Source organism: Raphanus sativus, chromosome 5 (assembly GCF_000801105.2).
Source record: "Raphanus sativus cultivar WK10039 chromosome 5, ASM80110v3, whole genome shotgun sequence".
Lineage (NCBI taxonomy): Eukaryota > Viridiplantae > Streptophyta > Magnoliopsida > Brassicales > Brassicaceae > Raphanus > Raphanus sativus.
Genome location: NC_079515.1, coordinates 1,735,453 through 1,753,597, shown reverse-complemented (window position 1 = coordinate 1,753,597; position 18,145 = coordinate 1,735,453). Strand labels below are relative to the sequence as shown.

At 30.5% G+C, this 18,145-nt stretch overlaps 3 protein-coding genes across 4 annotated transcripts; 2 read left to right on the top strand and 1 right to left on the bottom strand.

The window, feature by feature from the left end:
• The first annotated feature begins 3,343 nt into the window (after positions 1 to 3,343).
• LOC108805388 (GDSL esterase/lipase At3g05180) lies at positions 3,344 to 5,037 on the top strand. Its single transcript, XM_018577425.2, has 5 exons — positions 3,344 to 3,664; positions 3,781 to 3,981; positions 4,090 to 4,256; positions 4,339 to 4,609; positions 4,702 to 5,037. Exons 1-5 carry the CDS (start codon positions 3,409 to 3,411, stop codon positions 4,947 to 4,949), a joined length of 1,143 nt encoding a protein of 380 aa, XP_018432927.1. The 5' UTR covers positions 3,344 to 3,408; the 3' UTR covers positions 4,950 to 5,037.
• A 7-nt stretch (positions 5,038 to 5,044) lies between these two features.
• On the bottom strand, positions 5,045 to 6,497 carry LOC108805390 (phosphoglycerate mutase-like protein AT74). Its single transcript, XM_018577426.2, has 2 exons — positions 5,918 to 6,497; positions 5,045 to 5,750 (listed from the first exon to the last, which is right to left on the bottom strand). The coding sequence occupies exons 1-2, from the start codon at positions 6,366 to 6,368 to the stop codon at positions 5,251 to 5,253; spliced, it is 951 nt and encodes a 316-aa protein (XP_018432928.2). The 5' UTR covers positions 6,369 to 6,497; the 3' UTR covers positions 5,045 to 5,250.
• Positions 6,498 to 11,969: 5,472 nt separating this feature from the next.
• On the top strand, positions 11,970 to 16,831 carry LOC108863404 (sugar transporter ERD6-like 11). Of its 2 annotated transcripts, none has more exons than XM_018637818.2 (18): positions 11,970 to 12,282; positions 12,426 to 12,488; positions 12,784 to 12,873; positions 12,959 to 13,018; positions 13,113 to 13,178; positions 13,271 to 13,336; positions 13,471 to 13,546; positions 14,622 to 14,686; positions 14,785 to 14,877; positions 14,969 to 15,049; positions 15,150 to 15,234; positions 15,371 to 15,414; positions 15,506 to 15,568; positions 15,659 to 15,718; positions 15,841 to 15,894; positions 15,980 to 16,039; positions 16,122 to 16,236; positions 16,487 to 16,831. In XM_018637818.2, exons 1-18 carry the CDS (start codon positions 12,136 to 12,138, stop codon positions 16,606 to 16,608), a joined length of 1,410 nt encoding a protein of 469 aa, XP_018493320.1. In that variant the 5' UTR covers positions 11,970 to 12,135; the 3' UTR covers positions 16,609 to 16,831. The 2 variants fall into 2 exon arrangements, with proteins under 2 accessions (XP_018493320.1, XP_056841944.1); XM_056985964.1 differs by having other exon boundaries at positions 12,219 to 12,282; positions 12,791 to 12,873.
• The last annotated feature ends 1,314 nt before the right edge of the window (positions 16,832 to 18,145 follow it).

The following is an 18,145-nucleotide window of genomic DNA, read 5'->3' as shown; positions in this document are numbered from 1 at the left end:
AAAATGTGTACTAATGTGTTTAAATAAATAATGTGTACTAATGTGTTTAAATAAACAATGTGTTTTGATTTTGATTTGTACATTACAAAGTTTAATTTTTTAAAACAATTATTACATAATTTCAAAGTGAATTTTATCTCTGAAATCTAATATATTTGTGTGTGTAATGGTCCAAAGCATTTTTGATATATATTATATTTCAGTTTTCATTGTTTTAAGTACTATTGTATAGAAAAGTGAATACTATACATTACAAAGACTATGAATCCTTATTGTTGTTTTTTTATAAAAACTTTATTGTTTGTTAAAGTTTTAAATTTCAATAGTTTACGTTTTGTGATAGTTCTATTTCTCTCTCTTCTGATGATAGATCTGATGTTTGTAAGAGTAGTTTAGTGTTTAGCCATAACCTTGATAGATCGTCGACATGCAATTCCAGAACTGGTATCATATTTTTTTTTTGTTCTTCTCTTAATAAAACACTCAGATAAATGCTCCGGGTTATGAAGACAGCTGAGAACGAAGATATCATCTTTTCGAAGGACACGAAGATATCCACTTTTCAACTGGTAAATCACGTTGCATACGATAAATCTGGTTCATTTGGCACGCAGCTACAATCTTTACACCCTATAAAACAGAAAAAAACTTGTGTTTATAAACCAATAGAATAGAAATAAACTTATAAAAGTTGAAACAAATGTAAGTACAGATTCATCTGCGAGGATGCACTCAAATGTGTCACCTCCAAAACCGGTGTTTTGTTTCCAACAATGAAGAACTTTTACTCAAATTTTCCAATTGTTTCTTAAAGGTTTCACACCATCTATCATAACTAAAGTGCTATGTTTCGACATTGTGTTTAATTGGGAGTTTTTGTGAATGTTGTATGGTGAATAGGACATCGAGTATTTATGGACAAATTTTTGTGAGGTCAAAAAGAATATTTCACATTCAATTAAATCAACCATAATAAATACAAAATATCACAAGTTGATCGACTCCTAGATTTTAGCTTGGGTAAAATATACTCGGAGAAGGGGATTTTCCATAACTGATTATTTTAACAACTTGGAAAAATGATTTTTCTATAAAAGAATATTGACTGTATTTTTAAAGGAAAGGAATATTAGCTAATCAATTACATTAACCATAGTAATATAGCAGAACATCGATTTTATTGTTTCCTAGATTTTAGGTTTGATAGAATAAACTTGGAGAATAATATTTTCCATAACCGATGTTTAAAACTTGCGATATTATTAAATCCGATATAGCAGGCATGTTAAATCAATTTGGAGAAGTGGTTTTTCATAACCGATTTTTAAAACTTGCGATATTAGTAAATCCGGTATTGTAGGTATGTTAAATCAAATTGGAGAAGTGGTTTTGCTATAAAATATTATTTAATGTATATTTTAGAACTGAGAGATTCGATTTTTAAAGGAACAATATGGACCAATCTTTAGATGATTTTTTTTCCATATTGCAATATATAATTGGAATATGGAAAAATGGATGATTAAATATAATTGCAATGTGGACCAATCTTAAGTAGCTGGATGAGTGTGCGCATCATAGTTTTATTACGAATACTATGTCTAATTTGTATATGGCAGGGATTATGGTTGCACATTTGAGTTGATCAGATATATTAGTATCCAATTTCTATGTATGTGACGATTCATATGTATATGATCATGGCAGGGATTATGGTACGTATTTCAGAGGAATGGTATCTATATAGTATTCCAGAGGAATGATATCTATATATCTATATATTATATCTAAAAGTAAGATTTAGTTTCAGAGTAATGGTACGTATTATATTCTTAGTATATAAATCGAGATGTAATAATGGTACGTATTAAATCCACGTATAGTTACATGTGGAAGCCTTATAAGGTATGTATTATAAATAAGAGATTAGATGTTTAATTTAAATATAAGAGGTCCACCTTTAAAATTTACCTAGAAAAAGTTGTAATGTTTCTGTTTTAATAAGATAGATTATTCAGACTGAGTTGTCACTAAGGACTTTCAAGAAGTAAAGATAGTACTCACTTCTTTACTATACCAGTCGAGAAACTTAACTACCTACGTGTTTGTACACAGTCTTGATAAAATCTGAAAAGAAATAAACCTTTTCCCTTCAAAACCATGTGAATTATGCTAAGTTGAATGCTTTTTTTGTGACTATGTTTCCTCGTGTTCAAATCCTAAACCACGGTAAAGCCCAACTGAACCATGTGAAAGATGGAAACTTTTTAATATTATTTGTATTTGCTAAGCTCATGATTAAATCATAAACAATAATGTTTGGTTTAATAATAATACGCTCAGATAGATGCATTTAGCAACTTCATTTTTTTGCAGGGTTCTTGGTATATGTGGGTATTAGTACAGACGAAGCCTTATTCTTGTAACAAAAGAGAATAGGATATAGGAGTGTGATTAAAGATCCATTTGTTTTATGGTTAAGTAAGGTCCCTGAATATTTCATCAAGAACTTTAGCTATGAGTTAAAAATAAGAGATCCCTATATACAAAGATTTTATGAAAATAATACTGTTTAAACTTAGTCAATGATAAATCAGGTGCAGAACAATAGAGGATGCTAAATTTCAAAAGTTACTAAAGACTGCGTACGTACCGAGCTAAAAACTGATTTCGAAACATACGGAGAAGGACATGTGGGCTTGTTAGGATTAATGGGCATAACAAGCACGTCCATTATAGACACTATGTCGAGTCTTTCACGTCACTCTCGCATGATGGTAAACAAATGAAATAGTTTCGGTGATAAAACTAGAAAATAAGCCTTTAGATTCAAGTCATATTATTGCAGATTCATAATGTGCATCATGTCTTGTCAGTCCATCACTACACAAAAAATAATGACTTAATCAGAACAACTGATCTAATATAACTACTATTTCTCGACTACTCGTTTAGCAAGAAAAAAAAAACATTAAGTTCCCACCCTTCAAATTATTTTCAGTTAATTATGGAGGTATGTATAGACTTTGTATCAAGTTATATATAATACGTTCCCTATATAAATGAGATATACTTAGTTGTACATTGATAATACTCACATTTTTCTTGGAAAATGAATTCATAGTACTGAACAAAGTCGTCTCTAAGTCTAACCACACATAGTGAGATTAATGTGACTCCATAAACCCCCAAATTTTCTGTAAAAAGGTGTCACGGGAGGAACACAATCATTTTGTTTCTTTCCATATTTCCAAGCAAACTCCGTTCTACTTTTATTAAACTATATACAGTACATGAGTACGTTTATCTAACTTATACATACAAATGCATGTGTATCCTACTAGTATATATATATATATATATAAGTATAATATGTATGAAGGAGAAGAACCAACAATACATTGAGCCATGGAAACCCTTTCTCGCTCTATCTTCACGTTGTTATCAGTAACCATCTTTCATGCTATTCTTCCTGTCACCAGTTCTTTTCCTATTTCTCCTGATTTTCCGGCGGTTTTCAACTTTGGAGACTCTAACTCCGACACCGGAGAACTCAGCTCTGGTCTTGGCTTCCGTCTCCAACCTTCATATGGACAATCCTACTTCTTCAAACCTCCATCGTCCGGAAGATTCTGTAATGGACGTCTCATCGTGGACTTTCTTAGTAATTATTCTTTTCCAAAATCATTATTCTTTAATTTTTTTTTGTATTTTTGTACTGCACACAGTTTTCTACTTATAAAATTCTGATTATACGATTGTTTGTATAATTTTATGTAGTGGAAGCTATTAACCGGCCTTATTTGAGGCCTTATTTGGATACGGTGAGCACACAAAGTTACCGGAGAGGCTGCAATTTTGCGGCGGGTGGATCAACGATTCAGAAGGCAAATGCTGCATCCATTAGCCCTTTTGGTCTTGGTGTTCAAGTCTCTCAGTTCGTCACATTTAAATCCAAAGTCCTACAATTGTTACAGCAAGGTAATTAAATAATTAAACAAGTGATAATATATCCAATATTAATCAACATTGTCTATAGACATGTTTGAATCATGTAGATATACCAATGATTTTATATTCTTTTTTCAGATGAAGATCTCGAAAAATACTTACCGTCCGAATATTATTTCAAAAATGGATTGTATATGTTTGATATCGGACAAAATGATCTCGCTGGCGCATTTTACAACAAGACACTAGATCAAGTTGTTGGTCTCATTCCTACAATCATAGATATATTTCAAGATGGAATAAAGGTCAGCATTTACATGACGAGTCTTTGCTTTCAGTCTTAATAAAACAAAACAAAAATTATGTAACTTTTGTTTTGTTTGCTAGAGATTATACGCAGAAGGTGCAAGAAACTTTTGGATACACAACACAGGACCACTTGGGTGTATAGCTCAGGTTGTGTCACTATTTGGGAGAGACAAATCAAAACTTGATGAGTTAGGTTGTGTCAGTGACCATAACCAAGCTGCTAAGCTCTTCAATTCACAGCTTCATGGTCTTTTCAGACAACTCCCTCAACAATATCCTGACTCTCATTTCACATACGTTGATATCTTCTCGATCAAATCCGACCTCATCCTGAATCACTCCAATTACGGTCTATATTAAGTATAGTATTTATTTAGATGAATAGCTGCTAGCTAGCTAGAGGTGCCATTTAACCTCTCTTCTTTTTTGGTATGATAACAGGTTTTGATCATTCGATATTGGTATGTTGTGGAACCGGAGGACCACCACTGAACTACAATGATCAAGTTAACTGCGGTTCTACGGGGAAATCATCAGATGGTACAATAATAACAGCCAGAGCTTGTAATGATAGTTCCAAATATGTCAACTGGGATGGAATTCATTACACTGAAGCTGCAAACCGGTTTGTTGCACAGCACATTGTCTCCGGTAGATATTCTGAGACGGCCTTGTCATGGAATCTTTAGAACTACTTTATTACATGGACGCATATCTGATATAGTTTTATGTAAACTGAATATTTATCAAATGCTTCTAGAGGCTTTTGGTGTAAAACAGAGCATTCCTTAAAATAACCTTCACAAAAAACAAATGCTTTGACATAATAAAAGGATCTTCTTCAAAGTTCCTGTAATGTTTCTGTGTATCTATAGACCACACACAGGTTTGTACAACACTTTCCCACAAACCAAAAGCTACAAAACTTCATCAGTAAGTGGTATACAAATTTTCAAAATCAAATCTCAAATCTTTTGTTCTGTAAACTCATCAGCTGCATTGTCCATTGCATAACTCCTCCTCATTGATATCTTCTGAGTTCGTTAGCAGATTGTTTTCCACCTCCTCATGTTGTTGTTCTTCTTCTTCAGTGGCCGCCTCGGTCTCACATTCTTTATCAGAATCAGCCAGATGATCAAAGAAATCACCAAAATACCATTTACAATCTTCTTTCCACTCGCCTTTATGCGCGTTAACACGCCATTTCTGATCCGCGATCATCTCTGGAGACAAACCCCATTTCTCCAACTCTTCCTCAGTGTGATGAATCGCCAAGCTGTAGTCACCGCCCTGTCCTAGCTCCATAACTCTGATCTCGCTGTTCCCTGGATTGTTCAGTGCCTCAAACTGTTCCACGGTCCACTTGAACCATTTCATCAGAAAGACACGCGATGTTAAACCGTGTGAGACTATCACAAAGTTTAACTCATGTGATGGGTTGATATGTAGTCTGTTCATGTCGATGTCTCTCCATAGAGACTCGAGAAAACCTTTTAAAAGCAACAACAAAAAAAGACCAAACTAAAATCATTACAGTAATATATGAAACTCAAACTGTGGTCGGAAACCTAACATAACATGAAACATAAACAGCAACACATCTAAAGATTATCATTAGATCAGATCATTTAACCAAACAGGGTTAAGAAAGACATACTGGAGACACGATCAAACACGTCGGCGGCGGATTCACCCTCCGGGAACCGGTAGAAGAACCGGCCAAACCTCTCTCTGTCCTCTTTCGTCTCTCTCATCCTCTCCTCGACCTGGAAATTCCCAAAGTCCTGTTCCCTGATCCGACATTCCTCTCGAACGCCGATCACGCGGCGACGCGAGAACGACCGTCCGATCTCCCGGAGCGTAGATCGCGTCCGATCGTACGGCGAAACGTAGAAGTACACGCGCCACTCCGGCGAAGAAGGGTTCGATGATGAGATCAAGGCGTGGAGACGAGCTCCGGCTTCTTGCGCCTGAAGCAAACCGGATTCCGTTAGCTGGATCTTGGGATCCGGCGTCGTCGTGTACGCAGCCGTGTCGAGGTTACCTTCGGATTCGCCGTGACGTACGAGGATGATCCGCTTCGGAAGCAGTTTGTTGTCCGGACTCATGGATGATGATGGAAACAATTTTCTAGGGTTTTTTTTTGTTAATCTCTAAGAAGACTTTATCTGCAATACCTTCTTGCTCAAGCTTCTTAGCACAAACGAGTTTCAATTTCCTCGAAAGTGAATTTGCACGTTATTTTAAGCCAGTTAAGTCAAACAATTAATATTGTAAATCATAAAATTATCTATTCGTTTTGTTTTATTCAGAGAAGTGGACATATGAATTATTTTTGTCGGTTTATACAGAAAGATTAATAATGTTTCACACACTAATCAAATACTATGTTCTCCACGCCTTCTCCACTACAACTAATCATATGTTTTTGGTTATTTTAAGACTGACATTTAAAGGTCAATCTAGAGAGATCCTACGTGACATTTACCACCATTTTTTCTTTTTAAAGTTGCTGATACAAAGATATTTTTTTTATTTCCAGCATATATTATCTTTATAGTTTAATGGAATTGTTAGCAAATAAATCATGATTATGTGATCATATATATTCCCTCTGTTTCAGAAAAACATGTTTTAGAGTTTTTTTACAATTTTAAAGAAAATACAGAAAATTTTAAATATATTATTTTTCGTATTTAACTATTTTCTGCGATTTTTAACCGATCAAAATTCAGTAAATATATTAATATCTTTGAAATTAATAATTCAGTATTATTACATAAATTAAAAATGTAAAATATGAAATTTTTAGAAACAAAAGAAATTTTAAAACATAGATATTTTGAAACCGAAGGAATTTAACGTGGATTTAAAATTATGGGCCATATTTCAGTATAACACCAAGTGGTTCGTTGAGCGAAATTGATTCGGTTACCCCAACTAGTTACAAGATTTTTAGCCCACAAAAGCTTGTTGGTACAATGAGTCCTTTATGGGCTTTATCTTATTTTTCGGCCTGCGTAAATGTAAACTCAACTTATTTGACAATCACCAGATATCCTTTTGTTTCCTGACAACCCAAATTCGCTATTTTTAAAAGCTTCCTTTTGGCCCATTTCTTTAGATAGCATCGAATTATAAGCAAAAAAGAAAGTTGGCTGAAACTCTGCATCGAATGATGGCAATGTTCCAAGCAGTGTGGAACACTAGGTCGCTACTCCAAACTACTAATATATATATATATATATATATATACTGAATAATTTTACAGACCACCGCGACAGATGATTCATGATTCTCGCGTTCTGTCATATTACTGGTACGATATTGACAATCATTTTTAAATCAACAGACAACAAGTAACTTCAGTCAATTATTATATATTACTTGTGGTATAACTGAAATTTCCCCATGAAATTAGCTTATTACATCATTTCTATAATATTGTTTAAAAGTCAGTTTATTACTAGTCGTTCTTACGTTGATTCTTAAAATAGTTAATTACAATGATACTATTAATAAATATAAAAATATAATTAGTGTCATTGTTACAATTTTCTTTTATTTTTTTGAAAAAACTGTTCTTTCAATTTTTTCTTTGCTTTTCTTTTTTATATTGGTTTTCAATTCACATACATAAAAAGGTAATATTTATAAAATATAAAATGTGGTCATATTATATATTTTTTTCGTAAAAAGGAATTTTCATAAATAATAGGATTTCTATTTAAAAATATATAATACCCCTTTAAAACATAATCCGAAACAACATAATGGATTTTTTTTAGATAAGTTTTCAAAATTAGATAATAGTTTTAAAATATATTTCTGTTAAATTCGTTTCCACATAACATATCTAGAAAATGAAATGTTACAAAACGTAATATTATATATAATTTATTTCCTAATAAGGAAATTAAAATAAAGAAAAACATAATATTAAAAATAAATTATTTTTTAAACACTAGTTAAAGAAAATTGTAAATATTAAAATTACTAAATTTAAGTTTTCTATAAACCAATATTTTTAGTAAAATATATAAGAAAAATCTTTTAATTAACATATATTAATAGCTTTGACGACAAAAAAATTAATAGATTTAATGAACTAAAAATATTATACATAGTTACATAACTAAGATAACATAAATTGAAATATTTTATTAATATGATATTTTCTTAATATTTTCGTTTAATTGTAAAATTTATTTTATGTATAATTTTTATAAAGATGAATAAAAGACAGAAATTATTTACAAAATATAATAGATTTTATGTTTGGTTTGATTATTCAACTCCAAACCTATCAATACTTCATCTTTTTTTCTATAAAATTTTAAAATATTAATCTTAATATATATAGATTTCAACCAATCTTAATCTAAGCAATTCCAAACAGATATTATTATTATTATAGTAATTAACAACACTTTATTATAATAACTAACAACATTAATCTTAGTCTATTTAAAAGTTAATTGGGTTTAACACCAAAAAAATCATACAATCTAAAGTACACTTAATAAAAGTAACTAAACCAATCATGCATGATAACTGTACTGATATAGCTCTGTATTCAGAAAAATAAATAAAAACCATATAGCTAATTTTTTAATATTTGTTACTGTTTAATATTTAATTAGATGACGATGAATATAAAAATCACAAAAAATAACAATTATAAAAATAAAATGAGCATTTGTGTCTAGTCCTAATCGCAAGTAAAAGAAAAGATAAATTTGAACAACTATTTAATATATCATGTAATAAATAACGAGTAATATGGCAAAATGGGGCAAAAACGAGGCAAATAAAAATTCAAATAGTAAAAATAATTTTGATATTTGGTACTTGACTTGGTCTTACAAGTAATAAAAAATTTCGATTTGTTATTTATCTTAACAACACTGAATATTTGAATTTTCAAGATATGTATAAATTAAATAACTAGTTTAAGACGAGTAATGAGTAATAATGTCCAGCCCTAATCCAAAAATGATCCTACAAAGAGAAATTTTGCTGTGGATGAATGCAGTTTACAAAAAGAAAATTGATGTGGATACAAAACCAAGTTTTAATTGTGTTTTATTTATGGTAAATTTTTAGTTATGTTTACTAAACCGGGTCCACTACTTATGAAGAACCGCAAAAGGAACCAATGTTCACAAATGGACAACCTCAGCAGTAACTTCTATGCACTGATGGGATCCCTGCAATGATATGTATCCCCTATATATTAATCCTGGAACATTACAACATGTTTTGTAGCCACGTGTCATCACTAGGATGATTCTCAGAAATCATTAGAAAAATATGTTGGTCCATATAAATATATATTATACTTTTTATTAAACTAATTATCATATTAATTAATAGTCTTAAATTCTTTCCTTAAATAAAAGCTACGTAAGTTTATTTCCTTAAATAAAAGATACGAAATTACCTAATATGATTAACGTATATATGATAATTAATGATTACAAATCAAAAAAATTTGATAAAAAAAATTGTATCCTCTACATTTTATTTTAATTAATATTATAAAAAAATCACTTAAACATATTTTAAAAAATAGATTTTTCATATATGTTATATTTTGAATTTTTTAAAACGTCTATAAATTACCAAAAATTGTAAGATGTTATTAAGATGATATTTTTTAGAACAGAACATGATCCGAAACGAAATATTTCGGATATCGAATATATCGAAACCAGATTTATATACTTAAATATATTAAATTTTTTTAGAATTTAATATCTACAAGAATATTAAAAATATATAAAATGTTATTAAGTTGTCCAAAATACTTGAAAATATTTACAAATAGTTAAAAATACATGATTAAAATAGTTAAATGATATTCAAAATACCAATACTTCAAATATCTATTGATTTCTTATCCGAATATTGAAGCTAACCAAATTTTATGTTAAGTTTAAGTATTTTAGCTTGCATTATACACATTTATATGTTATAAATAATTTTTTTTTATATTTTGAGAAATTTAAAGTATATACGAATTTTATTTTTTTAAAAAATAAAATGAGTTATCTAAGTCCAAATCCAAACCGAACCCGCAGATCCGAACCGGATCGAACTCACAAAAAATCGAAATATAACTGAACCGAACTAAACTAAACTGAACCAAATGGTATCCGAATGTCCACCCCAAATCAAATGTAAAAAAAAATCTTGATAACAAGATGCATTCTAATTGTAATATTTCAATACAACATATTTTAAAAAACTCACCCCGCGCATGGCACGGATTATCATCTAGTTTATATATTATCTTAGATGAAGATTATATTAAGAATTCTTATCACATTGTGTGGACAAAAAGAATCGGCTACTGAGAATGCACAAATTTTAATATAGTTACATAAAATGTGATAGATGGGTGAATTAACCATATGAAAACGTAACGTGGGTCTCACACATGTCTCATTCGTCCACCATGCTTTAATGTTTATCTATACACCGTCGTCAACAGTCATTCGTGTCAACAAATTCTTATAGGACGCTCCTACCATATGATCTGGTACAAAATAATTGATATATAAAATACGACAACCAATGCAATAATTGAAGTTATATTTTAGTGTTTTTCCTTCCTCCTCCTATTATACACACATTATCTTCCTTCTGATCTGTTTCTTTATTTTTTGTTGGCCTTCTGATTTGTTTGATAATGTGTGTTCTGAATTTGATTGACAGCAAATTAGATTGGAGGAACCCAGCTTATCTTTTCTCAGCGGAAAAGAAAGAATCCAGCTTCTCTTTTTTCTAAAGGAGGAGTCCGTTCCCTTCCATCGGAAAAGGAATTTTTTTTTTTTGTATCAGCTATCCATTTTAACAAAATATTATGTTTTTTCTTTTGTAAAAATAACAGTATGTTATTAAGAGGAATTAACATTATTTTTGTTTGGTTTTGTTATCAAAAGATAAATTAATATTTAACGTATATTTATCCTGTCAATAGTTTGGATAAGTATATAATATAACTATTTCGAACTGTAAGTTGATAAAGGAAAAAAAAAAGAAATAATGTCCTTATTTAAATTTTATTTCTTTGTTTTGGTACAACTAAATTATCTATAAAGTTTTATTCTTTTTTGTTATTTATTGGATTAGTTCATAAACATAGAGTTTTTTACACAAGCTGGAAAGAAACACATTTCTTCTAGAGCCAATAGCCGAAAAGGATCACAATTCTTCGGGAACCAAGTGAAACAACAAAGATGGAAAAACGAAAAGATGGAAAAGTAAACTTAAGCCGAGAATCTCATTGAAGAAACCTGAAGCATATATCCTGATGATGTCATTGTAGAAAAATATAGTTTTATTTTCTAATATGTTTTAATCGTGACAATCTTTTTGAGAAATATAATACTTTATCTCCTATTTTGTCGTCACTATACCTACGGACCTACCAAATATTATTAGTAATGAATAAAAATCATAGAGGAAAATAACAAAAGAAAGCTTGTATTCAGCACATATAATGAGCTAAATTCACTTTGATGCACCCAAATCTGCCCCCTACCTTCTCGATAAAAAGTACAGACAAACCCAAATTTATTCTGTACTAAAAAGTAATATTACGGTTTGGGTAACAAAAACGAGACGTGTTACAAGCACACTTGTGCTATGAGAAAAAACAAGCACAGTTGTGCTAATCAAAAATTTGAAACCCGCAAGTGACCCCACACACCCACATCTCTCTTTATCTTTTTCTCTACGTCTCTCACTCTTATCTGTTTATATCATCAACACACAAGAAAATTTCTTGGGGATGTTGTGAAAAGAAACTAAAAAAATAAGAAAATCTCTGGAAAGAAGGAAAGAGAGAGGAGAGACTAATCTGTGAGAATGGTGGTCGAAGAAGATAGAAGAAGCATGGAGGAAGGACTTATTCAGCAAAGGCATCAAAACGACAGAGATGATCCTCGTGTTACCACTTGTGTAATCCTCAGCACTTTTGTCGCTGTTTGTAGCTCCTTCAGCTTTGGCTCTGCTGTGAGTTTCTGTCTCTATTTAATCTCAATTATTATTTTTACCAATAATTTCTTGTCTGCTAATCAAATCTAAATCTATATGTTCTTTTATTCTTAATTTCTTTTACTTTTAATCAAATCTAAATCTACAATATTTTCTTGTAGGGTGGTTATACTTCAGGCGCTGAGTCTCAGATCATGGAAGAGTTAGACCTTTCTATTGCAGAAGTATGTATCTTCTCTCACTCTTTTAAAACGCCTTTATTACAACAAAATACCCGATTAGTTGGGCACAAAAGTAAGTTGAGTTAATAATTACTTGTAATTTTCCTGGCATGATTAGTAAACTATAGACCTCAAGCCATAAACCAGGTAGGTAACTAAGATTATCATATTGATATCTAAGTACAGTATAATCATCAAGAACACTATATAGCAAACAAAATAACTATGAGGATCTTCCAAAGTCTCCAAAATTCTTGAGGGGTAATTCAGTAATTTTTTACTTATTAATATTTTCCAGTTTTCAGCCTTTGGGTCCTTCCTGAATTTAGGAGCTGCACTGGGAGCCTTTTGCAGCGGTCAACTGGCAATGACCCTCGGCAGACGACGCGTAATTACTTACTATCTTAACATTTTTCTTAAATCATATACTATTAGTTTCTCAAACTATTTTCTTGGTGATCAATGATTAAAAGACAATGTGGGCCTGCGACTTGCTCTGCATTTTTGGTTGGCTGTCCATTGCTTTCGCAAAGGTGTATTATCCGCAACAAAAAAACAACTTTAGTTTCATGGTTTATAAGTATTACACATCTAAATTAGATCTTGTGATTATGCGGAAACGAAAAGGATGCCTTCTGGCTGGACGCAGGAAGAATTTCATTGGGCATAGGAGTCGGCTTGATTAGCTACGTGGTAACTGAGAAGTTGTTAAATATTAATTTCATTTCTTATTTGATTTATTTTAGTTCACATTTTCATAACACCATTGTTAATATCCGAACAAGGTGCCTGTCTATATTGCGGAAATCACTCCAAAACATGTTCGTGGTGCATTTACTTCTTCGAACCAGGTAACAACACGAGATTATATATTTGAATATTAAGAACAAAAGTCTACGGTTCCGAAGTCTGCTTAAATATAGTTAAGTTTCACATTTTTATTGTAACTAACTAACCAATACAGTATTTGTTTTTGGTTTTATAGCTTTTTCAAAGCTGTGGACTGTCCTTTATTTATTTCTTTGGGACTGTTATTAATTGGCGGATCCTGGCTATTATAGGTAACGAAAAATATTGTTGCAAGATATTTACAATTTTTTTAGAAAATTGCATAATAAACAAAGGTGGCAACCCACCGACACTTTAAACTCTCTAACTATTTCATAAACAGTTTAAACATCAAAGTTGATTTTTTGGCGTATAAAACCCTGGATCTCACAATAATTTCAGCACCAGTGCACCACCATTTTAGGAGATGGAAGAGTTAACTCCATTAACAAAAAAATAGTATTGGTGTCGGAATTTTTAACTTTCCGACAAAAATAAAATGGTGTTGTTTGACTTAATGAATTTTAACACATAGAATTAAAATTAAAGCAATTAGACCAAATCGATTTGGGAGAAATTAGAAATTATAGGTTTTTCTCTTCGAAATACAAGAATCAAAGATAACAGTGAGATATCTCTCTATTTTAGATGTTTCTTTATTTCACTGTCGCTTTTGAATTCTATATCTCTTAGAAAAAGAACTGTAATTTCTAAATTCTGCCGAATCGATTGGTCGTCTTTTTTTTTAAAAAATTTTTTAATTTTTTTTTTAAATTTAGATCCACATTTATAATTCATTAATTCAAAATGACACATTTTTATTTTTATTGGAAAGTTAAAAATCGCGACACCGGCATCTACAGTTTCGTTAACACAGTTGATGATTCTGTCTCCTAGAAAATAGCGGCGTGAATATTATTGCCGGATCCAAAGTTTTATATGTCAAAGAAGTTTAAAATGCCTATGAAATATCTCAAGATTTTAAAATATCAATGGTTAACACATTAAATGTTTATTATGCGATTTTTCTCAATTTTTTATAACAATAATACTTTATTCCAATCCCACTCCATAATTTACTGCAAAATGAAGTGGAAAGTAGAGTGATGAAGAAACAAAAATCTCATTACTCAATATTTGGAATAGTTATTTTTTTTGTTTCTTCATTACTCCATTTCCCACTCCATTTTGCAGTAAATTATGGAGTGGGGTTGGAGATACTCTTAGCATGGTATTTTTTGTTATTTCAAAATTTCAGTATTACATTAAGACCACACTAATCTAGTTAATTCTACTTTTCCTGCTCAGGTGCTCTCCCATTATTCATTCAAGTGATCGGTATATACTTTATACCGGAATCACCAAGATGGCTGGTTGGTATTTTCCTAAAATATGTTTATTTGACTATAAACATTCAAATCTTTTTATTCAATTATCTACAATTTACTTTATTTATCGTTGGCTTTTTCAGGCTAAAGTCGGCTCAGGTAAAGAAGTAGAACACTCTCTGCATCAGCTTAGAGGGAGAGACGCTGATGTTTCGGCTGAATCAGCTGAAATTCAAGTATGCTTTATAAATATTAGCTACTTTAATATTATCAATATACTTTCTTTATAAGCAACCATTATTATATGCTTGTTATATTTATGTTCAGGTTATGACTAAAAGGATTGAAGAAGATTCAAAGTCGAGTTTCTATGACATGTTTCAGAAGAAGTATAGAAGAACTCTTGTGGTACGGTAACATACATGGAAATACAGTGGATAAATCTATGTAATAATTTTGCAATTGATGAAAATAATAAACTGTACCACTTCTATTTATTTGTTTACAGATTGGAATTGGTTTAATGTTGATACAACAATTATCTGGAGCTTCTGGAGTCACGTATTATTCAAATACTATATTTAGAAAAGCTGGTTAGAATATCGAACTCTGACTTTTGTTTAGTTATGATTACTTATGAATAATTATTTGTTACTTTCACACAAGCAATGAATCTTAGTACTAATATTTAATAAAATACTGATATATCCAAAAAGTTCTTATCTACAGGATTTTCAGAGACAATTGGGTCCATGATATTTGGTGTGTTCGTGGTGCGTGCCATATACTGTACTGCCTTCCTTTAAGAAATCCTTTAATCTATTTAGGTTATACCCTTTATGCTGTCTTCTCTACTCTTTGTAGATCCCGAAAGCCTCGCTGGCTGTAATTTTTGTGGATAGATGGGGAAGACGACCACTCCTATTGGTTAGAACAAATATCCGGTTAAAATTATAGATAGTTAATTCTTACCATTTTCTTTCTACCATATCCATATACACATATAAATAATTGTAGGTTTCTGCTGCTGGAGTTTCCATTGCGTCCTTGCTTATTGGGGTCTGCTTCACGTTACAGGTTACTCTTGTTTTGTTTTATGTTCGATTAATGTGATGACTATCGTTATTACATTCTTCTGCTTATAGTATATTTAAAAAACATTTCTTAAAGATTTTGGTGTTTGTTCTGGGGATGGACAGGAAATGAATATTATTCCTGAACTGACTGGTGTGTTCATCTTCATATTCATTCTGGTATAACCATTCATTTCATTTATATTCGTTTTTAGTATATCTTCGGTAGGAATCTGTGGTAACAAAATTTTTGATCTTTGTCTAGGCCTACTTTGGATGTTTTGCCATCGGTGTGGGAGGGCTGCCCTGGGTCATTATGTCCGAGGTATATAAGTAATATTTATTTATAGAATCAACGTGAAATGGTAGTCATTTATCAAGAAAAAACTTTTGTCATGTTTCTGCAGATTTTTCCAATCAATATTAAAGTTTCAGCGGGGACAATAGTAGCATTAACCTCATGGACCAGTGGGTGGTTCGTGAGTTACGCTTTCAACTTTATGTTTGAATGGAGCGCACAAGGTCCTTATCTTCTCTACTATTTTTTCAATTGATTTTAATAAGGCTTTACCAAAAATACAGTATATTAAGAGTCACCTAACCTTTTGAAAACAAATCCAAACATAAAATTAAGAGCAAAATAGGTAGTTGAGGTTTTTTTGTTTCTTCTGTTCATATCAACTTATTTTATTTGAAATTGTGACTTCTTTTGTCTTCTTAGTTAAATTTTAATTTCGATGATACTTACTTTTTTGTTTATGATAATAAATAGGAACATTTTACATCTTTGGGGTTGTCGGAGGGGCATCATTGGTTTTTATTTGGTTTCTCGTCCCGGAAACCAAAGGACAGTCACTGGAAGAATTACAAGCTTCGCTTACGGGGACAACTTAAACACATATTTATGTCGTAATTGCTATTAAATTTGTTTTTAGCAACCTTATAGTGATCCAAGTGGCTTTATACAAAATATTTTGCTTGTACTTATTACAAGCATAATGCTTGATAGTATACCCTCTTCTTCTAAAAAGGGTACAACTTGTATTGTTAATTACAAAGTTCATTTTTGTGAAAGGGTTTGTAATAACAAATTTAATCGTGCATAACTTAGAGTATCCTCATGATGAATTATTTTATATGTCGTACGAATAAAAACAAAACACGAAAAATGCCTAGTGATATGCTTGATCAATGGAACAGAATTTGTGGAGTCAAGTAAGAGCATCTCAAAAAAAAAAAAACTCTATATCTGAAGTTTTAAAGTGTTATTTTCAAAAAAAAATTTAAACCCAGCTTTAAAATTATTTTTAATTTATTATATAGTCCTTATATTTGTCATAAATAATGTTGATTCATATTTTTTTTTATAAATAACTAGAACATATATAAAACATATTACAACAATATTAATTAATAGAATTTTATACTACAGTAAAATTATAAATAAAAATATTAACTAAATATTAAAATACAAGAAAATACCACATCATTCCTTAAAATTATTTCAATAATGCTTCTTTGGTTACAAAAAAATTGTTTGGATAATATTTTAGAGATCTTGGAGGTTCCAGAACAAATTTATCAGACCATTAATGTTGTTGTAATAGTTAAATATGTATCATAGTTTTTGTTTTCATGTACCTTCAAAAATATATTTTATTAAGTTTCTTTTGTAATATTCTTGTTGTTTAGTTCTTTTTAAAATAATATAATTTAATTTAATTTAATTTTATGTGTAAAACTCGAATTTATTAAAACAAATCTGAAATAATTATGAGATATAAAAAAATAAAGATTAAAACGATAAACAAAAAATATTTAAAAATCACAGATATGATGTATAATTAATTGTAAAAACCAAAATGTAAATAGAAATATGAAATTTCAAATTTAGAGTTTTGATGAATGTTCAAATATGAAATTTTACTCCTCAAAACTCTAGATTTGAACTTTTTTTAAAGATAAAAAATTATATATTTGAAGTTATATAATTTTTTTTGGAGATGCTCTAACAAAAATAGAAACTGTAAAATAATATAAAAGTTTTGTAGACATATAACTACTAATGTAGTCTGTAGCTCTTTTGGTTTAAACACGCTCAGTGTGCCCCACTCAATCCAGATCGAATCTCTAACTGTGTTTTTTTCTGTTCTTTCAATTTTTTTTGTCAACATTCTTTCAAATTTTTCTAAACTCTCTTTAATACTGTATTTATCTTTTCATAAAATACCATTTCCTCTTATGTTTTTTTTGCTACCTGACATTTATTTTCCATAATTGGTTTTCTTTTAGGCCAATTTGGCTGGAAACACACAAAACATAAGTTTATTAGCATATCATGCAATACAAAAGATATTTAGGTAGTTAGAGAGAGAAAGATAGGCAAAATTACTCAACTGTCCCCATCTTCTCTACTCTTTCACGATCAATC

Coding starts and splice junctions, on each gene's coding strand:
- LOC108805388 (XM_018577425.2), top strand. CDS start 3,409: ATGGAAACCCTTTCTCGCTCTATCTTCACGTTGTTATCAGTAACCATC. Junction 3,665..3,780: donor TCTCATCGTGGACTTTCTTA/GTAATTATTCTT, acceptor AATTTTATGTAG/TGGAAGCTATTAACCGGCCT. Junction 3,982..4,089: donor CCTACAATTGTTACAGCAAG/GTAATTAAATAA, acceptor TTCTTTTTTCAG/ATGAAGATCTCGAAAAATAC.
- LOC108863404 (XM_018637818.2), top strand. CDS start 12,136: ATGGTGGTCGAAGAAGATAGAAGAAGCATGGAGGAAGGACTTATTCAG. Junction 13,179..13,270: donor TCGGCTTGATTAGCTACGTG/GTAACTGAGAAG, acceptor TATCCGAACAAG/GTGCCTGTCTATATTGCGGA. Junction 15,569..15,658: donor GAAGACGACCACTCCTATTG/GTTAGAACAAAT, acceptor AAATAATTGTAG/GTTTCTGCTGCTGGAGTTTC.
- LOC108805390 (XM_018577426.2), bottom strand. CDS start 6,368: ATGAGTCCGGACAACAAACTGCTTCCGAAGCGGATCATCCTCGTACGT. Junction 5,751..5,917: donor CGTGTTTGATCGTGTCTCCA/GTATGTCTTTCT, acceptor TGCTTTTAAAAG/GTTTTCTCGAGTCTCTATGG.